The sequence below is a fragment of the Acinonyx jubatus genome, chromosome D1, assembly GCF_027475565.1.
Source record: "Acinonyx jubatus isolate Ajub_Pintada_27869175 chromosome D1, VMU_Ajub_asm_v1.0, whole genome shotgun sequence".
Classification (NCBI taxonomy): domain Eukaryota; kingdom Metazoa; phylum Chordata; class Mammalia; order Carnivora; family Felidae; genus Acinonyx; species Acinonyx jubatus.
The window spans coordinates 100,195,178-100,213,765 of record NC_069390.1 but is presented as its reverse complement, the minus strand read 5'-3'; the positions used below and the strand labels follow the sequence as shown (position 1 = coordinate 100,213,765).

At 41.7% G+C, this 18,588-nt stretch overlaps 1 protein-coding gene across 13 annotated transcripts in view; it reads right to left on the bottom strand.

Annotated features, from left to right (window-relative positions):
• Positions 1–18,588, bottom strand: part of CADM1 (cell adhesion molecule 1) — a 424,919-nt gene that overhangs the window by 60,009 nt on the left and 346,322 nt on the right. For all 13 annotated transcript variants that reach the window (XM_053204083.1, XM_053204084.1, XM_053204086.1 and 10 more), the window contains 2 exons: positions 7,111–7,257; positions 5,397–5,549 (listed from right to left, as the gene is read on the bottom strand). In XM_053204083.1, coding sequence (XP_053060058.1) covers positions 5,397–5,549; positions 7,111–7,257 — 300 coding nt within the window. The remainder of the gene's footprint in view (positions 1–5,396; positions 5,550–7,110; positions 7,258–18,588) is intronic.

Below are 18,588 nucleotides of genomic sequence, written 5' to 3'. Positions count from 1 at the left end.
GGTGAATCTAAGACTATGTGCCCTGACCACCATGAATAAGCAAAGACAGTTCTGAGACTTATGATTAATAAGTTTCTCAACTCAGAAGAGAAACAAGAAATTAAATATGCATAAACATGCCATCCCGATGATCAAGTTGAATAATACATCTCTGATACCGCTTCAATAAATTATGGGATTAAACCACGTATTTGGGATTTCCAACTGTTCCAGCCCAATGTAAAATTCTGTGTACGGGAAGACTTTTACACTGAACTGAAGCCCTTAAAATTCCTACCGAGAACGACAGAAAAGGGAACAGACATGTTGCGTATGTTTCTCAGCAAGACAGTGTGTAGGGGGTGTGTGTGGAGGGGTAACTATTAGAGCAAAACCAGGCCTCTTCTTTGTTCCCCGTGTAAAAGGAAAAGAACACATTTGCTCAACTGGATGTGTTGCCCAAGTGATATGGCCCAAGTGGGTAGTTAAACGTGGCCAAAAACTACCCTTGCTTACGTTAATAAATAAATAAATACATAAATACATAAATAAATAAATAATAAGCAGAAAGAGAGTCTAACATCCAATGTGGAATTGCACATCTGCCAGCATTTTAAGAGACACAGAAAACCAGTTACAAAAGTAAATGGGATGACTTCAGCTAGCTATTTCCTTAACAGAGATATTCTTGCCAGATGACAATCAGGACAGTTATGGATTTTCATCACGCACCTAGATGGTTGATAGAGAATACACAGAGAGACTGGATGTTTAGGACCAACAAATACTATCCAATTCTAAGTGCAGTATCATAGGGATATTGAAACAAAATGCTATTGTTAGAGCAAATGTCAGAGGAGAAGGCTGCCCAAGCCTAGAGAAAATAAGATCTCGGTGAGCTAGGAGGAACAAAAGTAAGAGGCGCTAAGATAAAACGCCAAAGAGTAAAAGACGCGGGAATGTCCCCCTACAGATGGAGGAATCAAAGTCGAATGAGAATTCTTGTCAAGGTTCAGACAAAACTAAAAGTGATTTCTGATGTTGCCATACGCGATGATTCCCAATGAGAAACGTAACTGAAGAGATATTCCTCAGTTTAAGGAAATTCAAACTGAGTAGCGGAGACTCAAGGAAAGCGGTTCTCTTTGGCCATGACAAAGAGGGCAGATAGATAGCGTTCTCTTTCCTAGAAGTTACTACAGAACGGAGTCAGCTGCATTCCAGCTTGTGTGCACAACTTTGTGGAGGAAACCCTTAAGGCTCGCTCTGTGGTAACCTGGGGATCTTGATGGGAAGAGACCCAGGAGTAGTTAAAAAGGCTGCGGCACGTACTGCTGTCAAGTCTCAATGACACCCAGCCTCCAACACAGGCTTTGTCGGGTATTTGCTTTCTGTGTGTTCCTGAGTATCTTTCCTCCACACTCTCCTTGTTCATGCTGAGCCTGAAGACGGCTTTAGCTCCCCTCATCACAGGCTTCTCCTAACCATCACTAGGTGTTCTTCAGAGGTATTCTCTCTGCAAGATGGAGACGGTCATGGAGACGATGGCATGCTCTTTCCACATTACCAGTAATGTCTGCTGGTTCAAAAGAAGGAGCTGGAAAAGGTCAGGTATAAATGAGGCCAGAGGAATACTTACCAATGCCTCTTAGATTTTCTTTGGAGGCTGAGAGTCTGACCGGCAGCAAAGAGACCCTCATCTGGATTACTAGTGTTTGACATGGTCCCTGCTAACTCTTCCTCTTCCGCAGCAGATATACCGTGAAGTTCCCTAACCCTTCAGGGTGATGCAGCGCTGTCTCCTAGGGTTATCTTCCTGAAGAGCTAACGTCACCTAACTTTGTGGCTAAGGTACACATATGGAAAATTTCCCAAGTCTGGGAAAACAGGACCAGTGCAGAAGAATAAAGGACTCGTTTAGTGTGGAGAAGAGCATCCTGAGAGAGTGGAGTGATTTTTTTTTCCAAGTCCACAATGTTCTTAAGATTGTGGCCAGGATTTCTGACTTTACAAATATGAGAAGAAGAAAACAGTCAAGTACAGTGGGAGTCGTGTGGTTTACAAACATAAAATCAAATATGATCATGTGAGTCCTAATGGTTTATTGATATCAGTAATAGAGGTGACATCTCTCTGATTTTTTTTTTTTCAAAAGCAAGAAAGCTTTGGAAAATATAAATGAGGCAATTTAAGGGTTTCTGAAAAAATGGTGCAGGGCAAGAAAAACTTAAAGTTTATTTTGGTCTGTTAATTGTCCCCCGTTCTCCCTTTAACTCCATAACATCTACTCTAATACAAAAGTGGTTAGTAAAGTATAAAAATCCATTTATACGAAAAATGAATTAAAACTGCTACTAACCAGAGAATACACTTATACATGCTCTGCTAAACAGACACATTTAGTAAAAACTGCCTGCAGCCATTAATGAAAATAACCAAAGATGTATGTAAGGAGGTGCATACAGATGAAAACCTGAATGAAAATCACAGAAGGGAAATACTAGAAAATAGCAAAGAAATGTCAAGGTTCTTCTTAGCTAACCTCAAATCTATAAGAGTGCTCATTATAAACATCAACGCCCACAACATTAAAAAAAAAATCCGCAATATCAAGATGAGTCACACGTTAATTACAACAAAAGAGGAGTCTTAAAGCTGATCAGTATGTGAAATCTCACTCCCAAACCCTTTTAAATAATTAGGTTCTTCTGTTCCTGGAATCTTAAGAGTGAACACTAATTTTAAAAGGACAGGACTGTAATAATATTAGCTACTATTATCAGTAACTATAGTTATCTTAAAGCGGCGTATTCTATTTCTCGGGCCACTGTTTCCCTGAATACTGGTATAAAGAGAGTCCTGCACCATGAAAGGAACCAACTGACACAAGTGTAAGAAGTGAGTGGATATCCTACAAGGCACCCAAATGCACGCAGAGTATCATTGGAGGGTTTTCAGTTTTTACACGGATAACATAAATACGCATCATAGTACCCAACAAATAACCACCTCTGAACTCTTAGAATTATGCTGAAGGTTTTCCTGAATGCTTCCAACAACTAATAGGCACATGCACTAAAAGCAGTGTCTTCCACTCAACGAGAAGGTAGACAGCCGTGTGAGTACCTATATGGAGTCCTTTTCAGAGGAGCATGGATAGAAACAAAGACGCTAACAGGTCACTCTTCATTCACTCGAATATCTGAAAATTCTAAACCTTAGAAAAAAGGTTTGAATAGATGAGTACCAGTGAAAATTGTCAGATTTTGGAATATGAAAGACTCAAACACTGATGACAACAATTTCACTCCGTCAAAGAATCCTACAGTCAATTCAATGGTAAGAATATTAAATGAACACATAATATCTGCAGCGAGAGCATCAACTAGTGTTACTTTCAAGTATGTTTAAGTTAATGCTTCCACACAATATAAGCAGGAACCTATTACCTCTAGAATAATCAGACCTCCAGAAGGATTATAGGCATAAATGCCTCTCAAAAGTCTAGTGCCGTTGTGCTGACTCCCAACCACTGGGCATATTCAGTCAAACGGGGCCGATCTAGTGGGTCTGAGAACAAATGTACCAGATACTGGAAACTGACAGGCAGTCACTGCTTGCCTGTGGCCAGCTATGCTCCTGAAAACAAAAGATGTGCACCTTTGGGGAAAAATCTTGAAACGGCAGCATTTGGGATTTTATTAAGAACAACCTAGGCCAGAAGGCACAAAGGATGTGAGCCAGAACAGTGGGGTCTGTTTCAAGGTCTGTGATTCTAGATTCTTACCCGTGTGCTTTGTGAGGGGGGCAAGATGGCTAGTCTCTGTTATTATCATTTCTCTCTGTGAGATAGTCGTGTTTAAAGGTATACGTAGAAAAATATCCTGAAAACTCAAAATGCTGCAAGTTCATTTCCTTCTGTTGCTGTTACTCTTGTGGAAAGGCCAGAAACGATGACGGGTCGATGGGCAGATGGTCAGTTTGGAGTCTGTGCAGCCAATGACTTACTCCAAAAAGCCAACAGTGTTTTCAAATACTTCTGAACAATGAGGTGGACAGAAAACTTCAAGTGCATGTATGTGATTTTGCACGATACCAAAACAGTCATCCTTCCATGCTTATTTCTACAGGTCTCATACGGGTTAAGGCTAGAATTAAAGACAGACATGTACCTCTGAAAGCCGTTAAAGCCATCTACCGTTAAACACAGACCACGTTAGAAACTGCATGACCTGACATGAAACGTGACTTCCTGAAATCAGTGTTCCTCTTACCGAGAACATGTATGTAAGTGCTAGGAACATGTTTTAGTTTAATGGATAAAAAAAAAAATGTATTTTCCCTTCTACAGCTGTGTTTAAACAAAGTAACGGGGCAGCAGCTCCACGCGTAAATCCATTAAATACATATATGTTCACACACACCAAGCAAAAACGTCCTTCATGTTTATCTTTCCTTCTAATCTTCATATCATTACACCGAAAACCTGTACTCTGCCACCTCAAATAGACTTTGATTCATGATCTTTCTGAAGGTGTAAATCAGAGATCTTGCCTCATGTTAGAGCGAACGTCCTTGATAACTCAGTTTCAAAAACCCACATCAGCTGGTATTATGCCCTGGTATACAGCTTTGTCTAAAAAAGGTGACTAACTCAGGCCATCTTCAACACAGGGATATCTGCTGACTGTATCAAAATATAAATAGGGAAACGTAGCTACTGGGAATTTCCAGAAAGTCACAATCTGGTGATCATAACTGAAGACATTCAACTCACTAGAGGTGTTCTTAGCAGCCTGTCAACAGTCCTTGCTTATTATCAGCCTTCTCTCCCTAGAAACTCTTAATTCTTTTATGTCCAACGGTTGCAATTTGTGGCAAAGTGTGTGTTCATGGGGTATGATTTTTACAGCATAATCTAGAGCATAAGCAATACACAAGGCAGTGAGGAAAGCCAAAGATAAGGAGATCAACAATACTAAATGAGATGTAAGTCAGAAGAAAGAATCATTAAGCGGGTTTTAGAACCGCGCTCTGCCACAGGGTAGAGATGTGGCAGCCCATCTCCTCCTTCCCTGAACAGAAGAAAAAAAAAATCCCGGTAGTTAGAAGCAATGACATTTCATGTGGCGAGTGACTCATCGGAGGGCTCTAAATTCTCTTGATCTTTGCTTCTGAAGCTTGAGGGTTCAAGCCCAAGAACACATGGAATCTATAAAGACCGCTGATTGCCATTCCTTAGAGTGTTTGGTAAAAGAGGCTATTTTTTAAAGTCAGCAAGATGGGTGGTGATTCTTCCTAAAACAGGCTTGAACAGCAACACCATTAACCATTAACCTTTTCCTTGTTGCTGGAAGCCACCGGTAGTAAGGGCCACCCCACTCCGTTTCCCGGGACGCGCCCCACGCGTCTCTTACCCAGCACTGTGATTGTGGTGTAACTTTCCTGGGGAGGGTCAGTGTAGAGCTGGCAAAAGTATCTTCCTTCATCCGAAATCGAGACATTTGTCAGCGACACTTTGAGTTCACTGCTAGAAAAATTCAGCAACTGAAACCTGCTGTCCTTCAGAGCTGCGAGACAAAACACAGAGGCAGTGATTAGGAGGAAGCGGACGGACCATCCATTTTCCTTACCTCGGGGAGGAGGAAGTCAGGTGACTGGAAAGGCCGCTACAGAGTAGAAAAATCGAGTCAGTCTTTGTGCACCTGTTGGGTACTTCTTCATACTTCCTGAATTACTGTTTTGCGCTTCAACGATAACTGCACGTAGACAAATAACCTTGCCTGAAAGGAAAGTGACACACATGGGGCCTGTGGGTGTAAGAGCACACGCAAACACACGGACGTGCAGGCACGCGCCCACACCCACGCACACGCACATGTGCTCCCTGCTGTCAGTTTCAGCACGTGCTCATAAATCGTATCAGATTTTCCATTGGAGTTCGGCAAAATGAAAACAGAAGGAAGGGCAGGCTGTGAGGATCCTCTGGACGCCCAGGGACTAGGATGTACTCCCCTTGAAAAAGAGTGCTTCCAAATTATGAAACCCCCCAAAAATCATTATTAGTAATTTGAAAAACAACATGGAAGCAATTTAAAAACATTTTACAACAAAACAATCCCATTTGCATTCAACTTGGATGCATCTTTGTATCTGGTATGGTTGGAGGTGAAGCTTCCCGAAGCCCACGACCCAGGGCCTCCCAAAGCCTCAGGCCCCGCCTACAGTTTTCCAGCTTCAGCTTCAGCTTCACAACAGCAAAACAGAGGAGGATAAAGTAGGAAATCAGAGTCACCACAAAAGTAACGTTTGTGGGCTTTTCATTCATTTCAAACATTCACCTTTAAAGTCCTTCTACTAATTTTGGCAAAGGCTAGATTCATTTATAATGACCAAAATTCACTTTAAGAATGACTGGCTCCTCTCCTTTGACCTTCCTTCACCCTCTTAGATGCTCCTTGGGTTTATCAACTCTTTCCACACTTCCTGAATGTTCTGGGGCGTTGGGGAGGAGGGGGACAAGTAGATGGGAAGGGATGTTCCTCTACACGTGCTTTGATGAGGTACCGATGTTCTCAAAGAGCAGTTTTTTGAAAGACCTGACTCTTGGTCTTGCTAAGCTCAGACATCCATCTGAACCATTTCTAGGATATACAATTGAGTTTCAATGATTAGCTTCTGTGATATCATATTCGGTAAGGTTCCAGCACATGGTAACCTCCATCTACCAGAGGCTATGGTGATAGGAGAGTTTGGTTTTGTCTCCATAGGCACAGATTGCCTTGGAAACTTCAATCTTCAAACCAAACAGATTACCCTTCAGAATGCTATATTTTCTTTGCCTTACCCTATTTGAGTTGTTGTGTCCGGGACTCAATTGCAATTCACCTTGAATTACTACAATCAATTCCTATTGCAAAGTAAGACCGCTTTACTTTTAAAAGGGACCATTCAAGGTTTCTATTAGGTAGAAAGATTATGATTGCATGTCTCTTCTTCCCTCTGAAGAATTGACTAAACTTTAAGCATCTAACATTAAATTTAGAAAAGGAGGCCTTGGCAATCTCTTTATCAAGACAACATGTAGGAAAAAAAAAGTTGCCATCTAATACTATTGAGATGGAAACTTACGCCTGAAGTCCCTGAAATAAATGGTCTGCCTGTTGGGATTCAGCAGCTGGATCACAGAGTCGTCACTCTTATTGACTTGGCAGCTGATGGTCGCAACTTCTCCCTCGATCACTGTCACGTCTTTCGTAAACAAATTCTGTCCATCACCTTTAAAAAAAAAAAAAAAAGGAGAAAAGAATTTCCATCGATTAAAATTTGGCTCATGGCTCAGTTAAAACGAGAAGCAAGAAGTGTGTTAGAAAATGGACTCCAGAAGCAACATTGGTGTGGCTCCCTCACTCATCCCAGAGAGATCCAGGGGCCAAATGCAACTAAGCCTGGAGTCAACGCGCTCTCAAAAGTGGGGATGCCAACGTTCCAGCTTCCGCTATGTTATACCAGTTAAGGAGTGTGTTGGAGAGGTACGGAAAAGTCAGAGAATTCACTTCTCTAAGAAGCTGCAGCTGTCACAAATGGAGTGGGGGAGAAACATATACTCAACCTCAGCTCACACGCCCTTGAGCTAAGCTCTTTGGTCGCCTCACAGAAAACTCAAGGGACCACTTAATAGAAGTAGGGGAGGAGGGCTCAGTAAATAACTTTCTCTCGTTAGTGGCTGTCGACATTCCCAAGGTGTAGGCAGGTCAGTTGTTTACTGAGTGGGAGTGAGGACCTACCCAGCTAGGACTCTCTGGAATCTCCATCAAATCCTGGGAGAGCTTAGAGTTCAGTCTGTTACTCTGCTCTCGGAAACTAACACCTTGCAGACTCACTGAAAGCCCCAGGCAGTCCCAAACCATGCCCCTTCTGCAGCTTGCCCATCTAGCCACTCAGAACATCTCTTTCAGAACACATCAAAAAGTTAAGGGTTACAGATCCACTGACATGGGCTTCTCTCCAGATCTGCTCTAGTTTGTTGCTTCTAAGATTAGTGACCGTGGCCAGCGTGCCTCATGAATGTCCCATAGGATCCACAGCACGGGTAGGAGGAGAGCAGAATTCAATTCAATAGCAAAAGATGAAGCAACTGTTGAATGTCCAATTCTGCACCTGGAATAGCAGAGGATATAGAAATACAGGACCCTGTCCCAGCCTTTCAGAGGCTGCAATGTCGGCGGGGGCGGGGGATGGATACCTAATCTTCACTTACGGAACAAAACATGCAGAATGGGCAATGGGTATGTACAAAGGTCGGTCGGGAAGATTGCTTTTTGGCTGGATGATCTCAAGTAAATTATTTCAAGTCCCCGAGCCAGTGTCTCATCTGCAAAATGGGGACAGTAATTCAAAGTCCTCTCCCAGAGCCGTTGGAAGGATTGAGAAAGGTAATAAATATAAAGCGCTTAGCACTGTGTCTAGCTTCTTATAAAGCTGAATAAATGAGAGCTGCCCTCCTCATCACCATCATTTCTGTAGTTGTCAAATCCAAACATTTATTAGGCAATTCCACATGCTGGGGGGTAGTGTGCATGCAAGAACGAAGGCTCACACTCCCTCCTCTCAAGCTCTCTAGGTAATTACAGATCAGGGTGGTTTATTCACTCCTCCCGCCAAAATACAAAACAAAACAACAACCCCAAAACAACTGTGTCACATTTAGAGACAAAGGTCAAAATAAATCCTATTGCAAAAGAGAGAGAGAGAGAGAGAGGGCGTGAGAGCGCGCATAAGTAGAGATGCAATCGTTGTAAATGGAGGATATCCACCTGCTATCGTATTTCTGCTGAAGGATCCTTGTTTGCCAGGACACAGCGAGGAAGTGTGAGAAGGGTGTGAGATGGCATTAAGCCAAATCCACCTAGAAGCAGACCAGCCTCTGACAGAGGATTAGAAAGGAGAGGACTAGGGGTTAAGGACAAAATTATTAGAGCCGCAGATAAAACAAAAATTCTTGGTGCTCGAGGAGTAAACCGAATTAACCTAGGTGTGCGAACGCAGGCCCCCAGGGCTGGCGGTGAGCGGAGAGGGTAAATATTCCCTAGCTTGATCCAGCACTGAAAGCTTAGTGGGCTGAACAATGTTACAGAGTAACAACAAAAAGAAGACGTGATCAAAAAAAAAGCAAAACCAAAACCACAAAGGAACGCTTATTTTTTCCTCTGTGGATTACTGGGACAGACACGGAATTCAGAAGCCAGCTGGAGGGAGCGGTGTAGTCCCAGATTTGAGAAAAGAACAAGGAAAAGGGAATTCCTGCCAATCAAGCAAGCTTTTCAAGGTGGCTTTACTGGCCCTGGAAAGAGTATGTACAGAAAGGACAACACGCTAATTTCCTCGGGGTAACCCAATCCAGTAAGAAAATTAAGGAGACGTGAAACCGCACAATTCCAAAGCTGTGTTGGTCTTAAGTCATGGGAGTTGCCTTGAGGAGATTAGAATACCAAATGGGGTCCACTGGGGTCTACTGGGCCATGGGCAGAGATTTCCTCTACCTAAAGAAATCTATTGCCAACATAAATAAGAATCTTCACTTTATAGGAGGAACCTAAAGAAAGGCTAGCTGGTGATAGGCCTTAATCCCCTCAACATAAATCAAGGCCTTCCACTTCCTCACCACTACCTTGTAGGTACTGGAACTTATTAAAGTCAGTGGTAGTTCCACTGGACCCTGATAAAACAGTTTCTGTGGAACTAACTATACCATTTAATTACAGTCTTTCCTCGGCATGCTAGTATATGCTTTCTGAAGAGCGTCTACATCCACGTTAAGGCTCTCAACCATTTGCACAGGAGACGGGGACAAAGAGAAGTTGACCATGATGTTGTGTGTTAAGCAATTAAGGTCATAAAACGGAATCAGAGGAGTTTTGTCTGTTAAAAAGTCTGAACGTTCTTTTTTTTTTTTTTTTTAACTTTTATTTATCTATTTATTTGAGAAAGGGGAGGGAGGGGCAGAGAGGCAGAGAGAGAATCCCAAGCAGGCTCTGCAAGGGGCGTGGGGCTCCAACTCACAAACCATGAGACAGTGACCTGAGCCGAAATCAAGAGTCAGTCGCTTAACCGACTGAGCCACCCAGGCTCCCCAAAAAGCGTGAACATTCTTAATTATTACTCAAAGTAACGTAAGACCAGATCCCTTTACTGTGTTGTCACTGAGTAAATCATTCAGGTAGAGTTTTTGCCCTTGTGTGTGCGGGCAGAGAATGTGCTCTGCAAATCCACGGTGGTACCATCATCATTACTGTGTTATTTTTTGTAACTGCTAAAGCCAACCTAAAATCCAATGTCTCCGAAAATGACGGTTCCTAGCTATGTTAACATGGTCATAACACTAATGTTAAAAAATTACAAGCGATAGTGAAATATGTTGCTCAAAGAGATCAAAGCGCCTTGGCTGACAGTGGCCCAAGAACGTCACTGCAAAAATCACCAATAAATTATACGGATCAGCTGGACAGCAGTTATATTAAATAGAACTCCATACTTTGAGGTGCCGTAAGATGGCCGCAACGGGGTAATAATGACCTATTTATTTGAGGCAAAGAAAGTGAATGGCAGTGATGAGAATATATCTATGTCAGTACTCTTAACTGCCTGAAGCCTTTATGTAAAAATAATTTCTGCTCACAGCCTCAGATATTTCTTCCAAACAGAAGGGTGCACTGTGACTTGATAAATTTCCCCTTGAAACAGATATCATGACAATTAGGTTGTTGCAAAACACAACTTGATCTGGAGTAGAAGGGTACACGCAGGCAACATAGGTGCCTTTCTTAAAATAATCCACTTAAAAAAAAAAAAACCTTGCTGATTTTCTAAAACTCAATTAGCAGATGTACTGTCAAGGCAGAAACAGCACATGTTCTGGGCAAAAGAAATCAAGTAAGTACAAAATACTGTCGCCATTAAATAAGGGTGTTAACAGCAAGGTAATTTATTTTAAGGGCGGAACAATGTCTGACATGTATAGACATTTTTGACTGCTAATTCGTGTACACGGGTGAGGTTTAGGAGACAGAATCAAAGTGGATTTTAATTTATACCAATAATAGTATTCCCTATAACTTCTCTATTTGCTACCCCCCGCCCCCCCCAATTTCTAAAAACACAACACTGGCACTGGAGAAGCCTGTTCACTCACGAGCAAGTTTCCCGTAGTAAACTAGAAGTTGCTAGGACATTTATTTACAAGACAGACAAAGCACATTGTCTAAGAAAAGAAAAAAAAAATTTTTATTAGTAAAGACCATTTCAGCGGGGTTGGTTAGGGCTGGAGGGAGGGTGGGGGTGCCATTGGCTTATAAATCCCTTATTCAAGTGGCTTAACTCATGGATTCTTTCCTGAAACCTCATTTTGCTAGAAGCTCTATTTAAATGGCTTTACACCACACACTAGCACTGTCTGGATTCTACTCCATCCACAATATGGCCACCTGAAGGGGGTGACAGGGCAAATCTCAAAGCCAGAAGCCCAGATGAGAAACGGGGAAGGGAGCACGCGTCTATACAGTGCTAGGCACTGTGCTGGTCGCTCTGCACACGTTTCCCTCTCAAACTCCTGGAGTTCTCAATACCCCCACGTCAGAGACTAAGAACCTGAGACCCAGAAACATTCAAACAAGTCTCCTAGCATAACTCAGCTAAGTGTCGGAGCTGGTGTTTGAACCCAGTTCCGTCAGCTTCTCTGGCCCCAAACGGTTTGTAGTTTTTAGCCAGCCAACATCGGGATCGGCTGCCAAGGTTCTACTGGCTCAGCCTTGGAAAATTTACTTGTTTTTAAAGAGGGTTATTTCCCTACGAGCAACTTCTGATATTTTTTTTTTATTTCCATAATTTACCCAGAACACAATTACACACTTCAAGATGAGAGAGAAACTGTCCTGAATGTAAAACACCTTGTTTACTACCGCTTCTCTCCTTCAGCACTCAGCACACTTTGCCCCTGGAGAATGCCTTTATTACCGGTGCATGGCGGGCATTGGCCAGCACCGAGAGCTCGCCCCCGCGGCCTGGCTGTTGATCAAGAAAGCACTTCATTTACACCGGGGGAGTCTCTCCAGTCAAGTCTATAATAAAAGGGCAAGTCATAGTCAGAACAGAATTTGGTTTATACTATGGCAACTATGTAAACTCTTACTGACACTGAGGAACGCCGAGCACTCTTAAGTGGGAAGATAGTTTGCCCAGAGAAAGAGCAAATAGAGTCCCCTGACCTACTCCTTCAGTAGCAAAATCGTATCAGGGAAACCTTTTTAATCCCCCCAACTCTGCTATATGTTAGACTGAACCTCACATTAAATCAGCACAGTCAGGTTGTCTATCAAAATAGGCAAAAGTCAAACCAAAAATACAGATTGTTTAAAAAAAAAATCCTGCCAATGATCAACGTAGCCGTTAACTTCAAGGAGCCACCACAGTTCTGGAAATTTTGCACTAATTAAAGGCTCAGGACTATGAATTCTTCTCCTCTAAGAGGTATCTAAGTTTAGACTTTCCAAAGAGTCAAAAAACTTGTTTATGAGAACTTTATATTTTATTAGTCTGTGAGCCCTCTGTGTCTTTAAAAAAATTTTTTTCCAATGTTTATTTTATTTTTGAGAGAGAGAGAGAGACACACACACACACACACAGCGTGAGCAGGGGAGGGGCAGAGAGAGACACAGAATCTGAAACAGGCTCTAGGCTCTGAGCTGTCAGCACAGAGTCCAACGCGGGGCTTGAACTCACGAACCACGAGATCATGACCTGAGCCGAAGTTGGACGCTCAACTGACTGAGCCACCCAGGCATCTGGAGCCCTCTGTGTCTTAAAGTTTCAAATGGCTTTCCTCCATTCTCCTTTCTATGAGATCCCCATTTTTATAACCATGTTAAAGTATGTGCCCAACCCTTACCTCTACCCAAACAAAACCATCACCAACAGAGGCCTGGTGATTCCTGGGACGCTTCTGAGAGCTAGCACTAGAAATGAGTACATTTCAGGAAAAGAAAATTAAGATTCTGTTGAAATCCAGAGGGAAAAAAAAATCTTTCTAAATGCGTATGTTCCCCCAAGTCAACGTAAACACAGTGTTCACGACAAATCATTAACAAAGCCATTAAGATTTGATTTCTATCTAAGCAATTATTGTCAGCATATTTTGTACATTTCCTTTAAAAGGCTCAATCCTATCTTTCAATTCATTAAACTGTTCCTTGCATTTACAGCGTTTTATATCAAATCAGAAACCTATTTGAATTAATAAGAATTACAGTAAAAGTAATTTGAAAATAAATTATTTGAAGTTCAAGCCACGAAGGCTCTTGATGAAAGAGTTTAGTCCCATTTAAACATTACAGGAACGTTTTCAGTCATCCAAAGTGTAGACGAGAGACAGTGAGAACCAGTGTCCAAAAGGAGGAGTCCATCAGCATGCACCAAGGTTAAGGGCAAGCCCACTTCAACATAAATATAATTCTTTATTTCAGAGAGAGGTGACACTTCAACCTTTGTGGATACTTGAATATTTATTTAAAATCAAAAGCATTCAATCCGTCTGCTGTTTACAAAGCTTCTCTTAACCTTTTTGATCCCCGTCCATGTTCTGCTATCCCAAACAGTGAAGTTGAAATATGTCGATTGTCTGTTCCAAGGACTGCTACTCCTGGTCAAAGTAATTACGAATGCGAACTGCACGGCTCATAAGCCTGGAGTTCGAATAAACCGAGTCCACAAATAACTGCAACATCGACCAAAACATTTCATTTGTGTCCCCTTCTTCTTCACAGAACGCTTATGAAATCAAAGGTCAACAGAACTGAAAGGAACAGGGGGATCGACGCTCTCATTTCATGGATGAAGATACTGAGGCCCGGCCAAAAGCAGAGGCCACATCTCCTAACGGGTCACCAAGGTATTTCTGTTCTTGGCTATTTCTGAATAACATGTATGGATTTGTTTCTAATTACAGAAGTGATAGGTGCTCAAGGTTTTTTTGTTTGTTTGTTTGTTTTGTTTTTTTAAGCTTTGTTTTACAGGTAGCGTCTAGAACGCTATATATCCTACGGTATGGAGATGGTCAGGACCTCATTAAGAATCTCCTACAATAGAATTAGTGTAGTGTCACTTGAGCTTCTGGAAGGAAAAATACACCGAATTTAATCTAATCTCCTTTTATAATCAGTTAAAAAAAGGTGAGGCAAATTTTTGAACGGCAAGCTAAAGAGTAATCTTCCTCAGTGCTGGTTTTTTCTTCAATTAAAATTGTTGATTTCCCCTGAATACAAAACAAAAAAATATCATCTGACACCACATTAAGCTATTCATGAATATTCTGTATACACATTCTTGTTTAGTTGACTAATGGCAAATTAACGCTCTCTATTTTAGCTTAAACACATACTATAGGTATGTTTGATTAGCATTGAATTCCAAAAGCTGATTACTATGCATGCTTTGATTATGTAATTACATAATAGAGTATAATGGCTCCTTTGGAGTCATTATGATCTATATGGCAAATATGTTTCACTTTTGCTATAGTTTAAATACACGTTGAGATGACAGCTCGTAACAAGGCTCCACTTTTCAGTCTTATCAGCTAAATGGGCATTTCCCCATTCATCGTAACATCTCCTTGACACCAATTAAGGCCTATTGTGTCAGGCTGCATGCACTCTGAGAAATTCCCTTTGTTTTCTTGGCATTCAAAAAAGGACATTAATTTAAAAAGCTGTATTAAGCAAAAGGCCTGGTTTAAAAAAAAAGGCTGAAATTCCATCCTTCATCCACCCTTTGAAAGGTCTGCAGGGAATCACATCTGGTTCATCAATCACTGTTCAGAAAACCACAAGGGGGTTAAAGATGGAATTTCACCTTTAACTCCAAAATGCACATAATGGGAGATCAGCCAAGAATATTGATGCTGGTGGCCATGGCTGGCCACAACGCGTTCAGCTCAGGGTCTAACTAAACATCAACCACACCGAGTTATACAAAGGTCCAGTTCTGCAAATCTCAGGCCTTGCAAATCCCTTGTATTTTGAAGCTGCTTTTGGAAGGGGTAGCTATGAAACAGCACAGCCAGATTTTACCTCCACGGTTCCCAAGGCTAATTTTTGATGTATCCAAGGCCGACAAAATTTACCTGGTAAAAAGATTTTGGATAATTCCGCCATCAACTTAGAAACCGGAGCCATCGGGTTTTAAAAGAGGACAAAACGTTATTTTAAAGAATTACGTTAAGTTCCCCCTGTCCCCATGAAATCCTTTAATCTTGTACTACCTCATTTGCAAGAATTGCTGTTTCTGCTCTTTGCTTCCAAGAGAGCGATCCACGATCCATGCGGAACCAAAGGCGCCCAGAGTCTTAACTTTAAATCAAGCTGTTTTTACCTTTGTGTCTATTGGTTTTCAACATTAGGGCTGAAGAGCTGAGGTCAAGCACAGTCCAACTGGTATTTACATATAGGAGGAGAATCTCTTGTGTGAAAGGAAACATTGATTAGAGGTGTGAAAACTCTTTCCAAGGAAGACAGGGACAAAAGAAAGTACTTATAGTGTCTGTGCCTGTGCTATTTCAATTGTAACCATCACATTAGCTGCCTTCCTGTTAAAAGACTCTGAGCTCAATAGGACTTTTTAATCAGAGCCCCCAGCACTAAAGGGGCCAAGCAATTATGACTCTTAAGGTCTAAGCTGCCGTATCCCATAAAATGGAGAGGTGCAATCCCCTCTATGATGATGTTTATCGGCAGTCCTGGCCATCCACTAAGGACTAGAACCAGCTTTTCCACTAAATTTCGCTTATCAAGGAAACGAAGGGCAATCAAAGAAATGAACGTACAAATAAGCTATAAAAAAAGAGTAATGATCACTGAATTGTTTGGCTCTTAACACTGAAAGGTGAAAATCCTAGACTTGTTTTTGCCACGACTTCCTTTTCATAGCCGGGCAGGTTTTGTGGCTTTTGGCTGATGAAAAAGATGGCATCTGTTTTTGAAGGGAGGAGAGCCCAACCCTGAAGAAAAACTCCCCCCCCCCCCCCCCCGCCGGCGGACAGGTTTTACGAGAATTAAACAAGGAACCCTTGACGTCAAAAAGTCACTTTTATTTGCTGGTTAGGACGGCAATGAAGTCACCCTGTGGGAAGAGGCCTTCTAAGCCTGCTAAATCTGCTTAGAGGCTCTTGGGAGAAAGGGGGCTCTTAAAAACGTTCATTAAAAAATAACGACCGCCATCCAACTTGGACTTTGGAGGAGAACGATCTGAAGACAGAGGCTTCTTACAAAACTAATTGTGTTGGCAAAGCAAGTAGTTTCTTCTCAATGGATTTGATTCTGTGATGCTCGTTTATGGCAAAAGAAGAAAAAAAATGAACAGTTTTTAGACTGAGCTGCTCCATAGCAATTCAAAGCTGGGTGGTGTTCCAGCATTTCAAAACAGATTATTTCTGTTAGACAAAATGTGAAGGCTAACTGTTGATCTTGTGCCTCAACTGCTCCGCTAATGAACTGATAATACGATATTCTATTCCCTGGGATAGATCAAATGACGACTTCGTAGAGGGAGAGCTGGGCGTGCGAAATTCTGCTGTCTGTGCGCATGGGCTATTGGGGAAGAAAATCATATTCCACCAGGGAGGGATCCTGGAGACAGAAGCTGGTAGCTGACAAAACGCAGGCTCTCACAGCCTCTAACAGGGTGGTCTTGGGTCCACACCAGCTCAGGCCTGGGATGACGGGAATCGACAATCTTAATTCACATACAGAGCTATCTACTTTTCCCAAACCACATGCTACTCATAACTAAAGGTGAAGATTTACATGATTAAAACTCAAAATACATACTGAAATTTTTGGAAACCCACAAAAGAAGATGTAAACATTAGGTTATATTATTCCTAAAAAGACTCAAGGCAACTTGGACTTCTCTCTTACCCCAGAAGACCTATTAACAGCCCAACCATTTGTAACATACACTGCAACGGCCTCCAGTGAGATCTCACCCTGCAAGGAAATACGATGTTGCCTCTTTTTCTAACCAAACGAAAAATCTAGGATTTCAAGGCTATGTGGATGGCCTACTCTACTGTGGTTACTTTTACGGAAGTGATATTTGTCAATGCCCCTAAGTCACAAGCTGATTAGAGATGCAGCCTGTCTGTGACAGTTGCGGTTACTAACTGCTCCTCTGTAAAATACTTCAAATTGAATTTCCTTAGGACTCCAACCTCAAGTCTCAATGAAGAGGGCCCACGTACTTCGCTTATTTTTTATGCTCTGATTTTAAGCACCTAATTTAATATCATTTTCCCTTTGATAAGAGGTACCATGATTAAACTTGGGTCATTTTTTGCTTGGACTCACTAAAAGCGGATTCTTCTTTTTTTCTTCACATTTGCCTCCAGGACGTCAGAAGACTAACAATAAGATATTTAAAATCACAAGGCTATAACATGTAACAATAATTATTATACACAGGGAAGAAGAGGGAAGTGACTGCTTTCCTCTAAGTCTAGAGGCAAGAGAAACAAATTATTTCTTTTCCACAGTGTTCATTATTATTTAAAAAAATTTTTAATATCCTGAAAGCTCCCACTATTTCCTGAGGGGGTATTATTTTAATCATCGGCCTGGTAACAATACCTAATATATTTTTTAAATGTTTTCTATGTGCCAGGCGCTATGCTTCTTTACATTTTCTCATTTATCCCTCGCAATAATCGATATGGGGTTCATTTTATTTTAGCATCCTCCCCATTATACAGACGAAGAAACAGATTTCGGGAGGTTAATTGAGTGGTTGGAACCGATATCCGAACCCGTGCCTATTTAACTCTAGATCTGGTGCTATTAACAATTACACGATATTAATGAGGCTTTATGATGCCAAAAGAACAGAGGGGAACTACTGGAAGAATCTACTGTATCTCATTTCTGTGATTTAGGAATAAAACTAAAGTAATACTCTAAGCACATAAGGGAAGCTTAGCAGCAATCAGTGCGTTCTAATATCGCAACACTCATAAGATGAGCTCTACGTGCTCTATACCCACAGCCTAAACACTGGCCCTTCGGTATTTAGCGGAAAGATGCCTGTTCTGCCAACGGGTCCGAATTCAAAGACGGCTCAACTGCACCTTCAAGCATTTACAGTATCTGCTTCGAGGGTGTTCATTAGCATTGACAAGCTACGTGACTGAAATTTGGCTGCAACAGCAAGCCTCTCTCTACATCTCCTGGTTCGTTTTCCCTGCCAACAAGAGCCATTGAAAATCTTCCAAATTTAAAGCTTAGAGCCGACAGGACAAGCGAGTGAGGATATCAGTTGGAACACATCAGATATGGACTTAGAGTGAATGTCAGCTTCAACTGACATTACTACAGAAACAGAAAACGAGGAGATGGGAGGCGATGGAGGTTTCATATTCTCATTCTAGAGAGTACGCCGAGTGTGTGTAATATGGTTTGTGCAAGAAACAGCTGTAAACCCATGATAATCATCGTGCTGAATAATGCTGCGACATTCAACTTACTCACATCTCCTACCAGGAAGCCAAGTAGCTTCGGACTATTATAT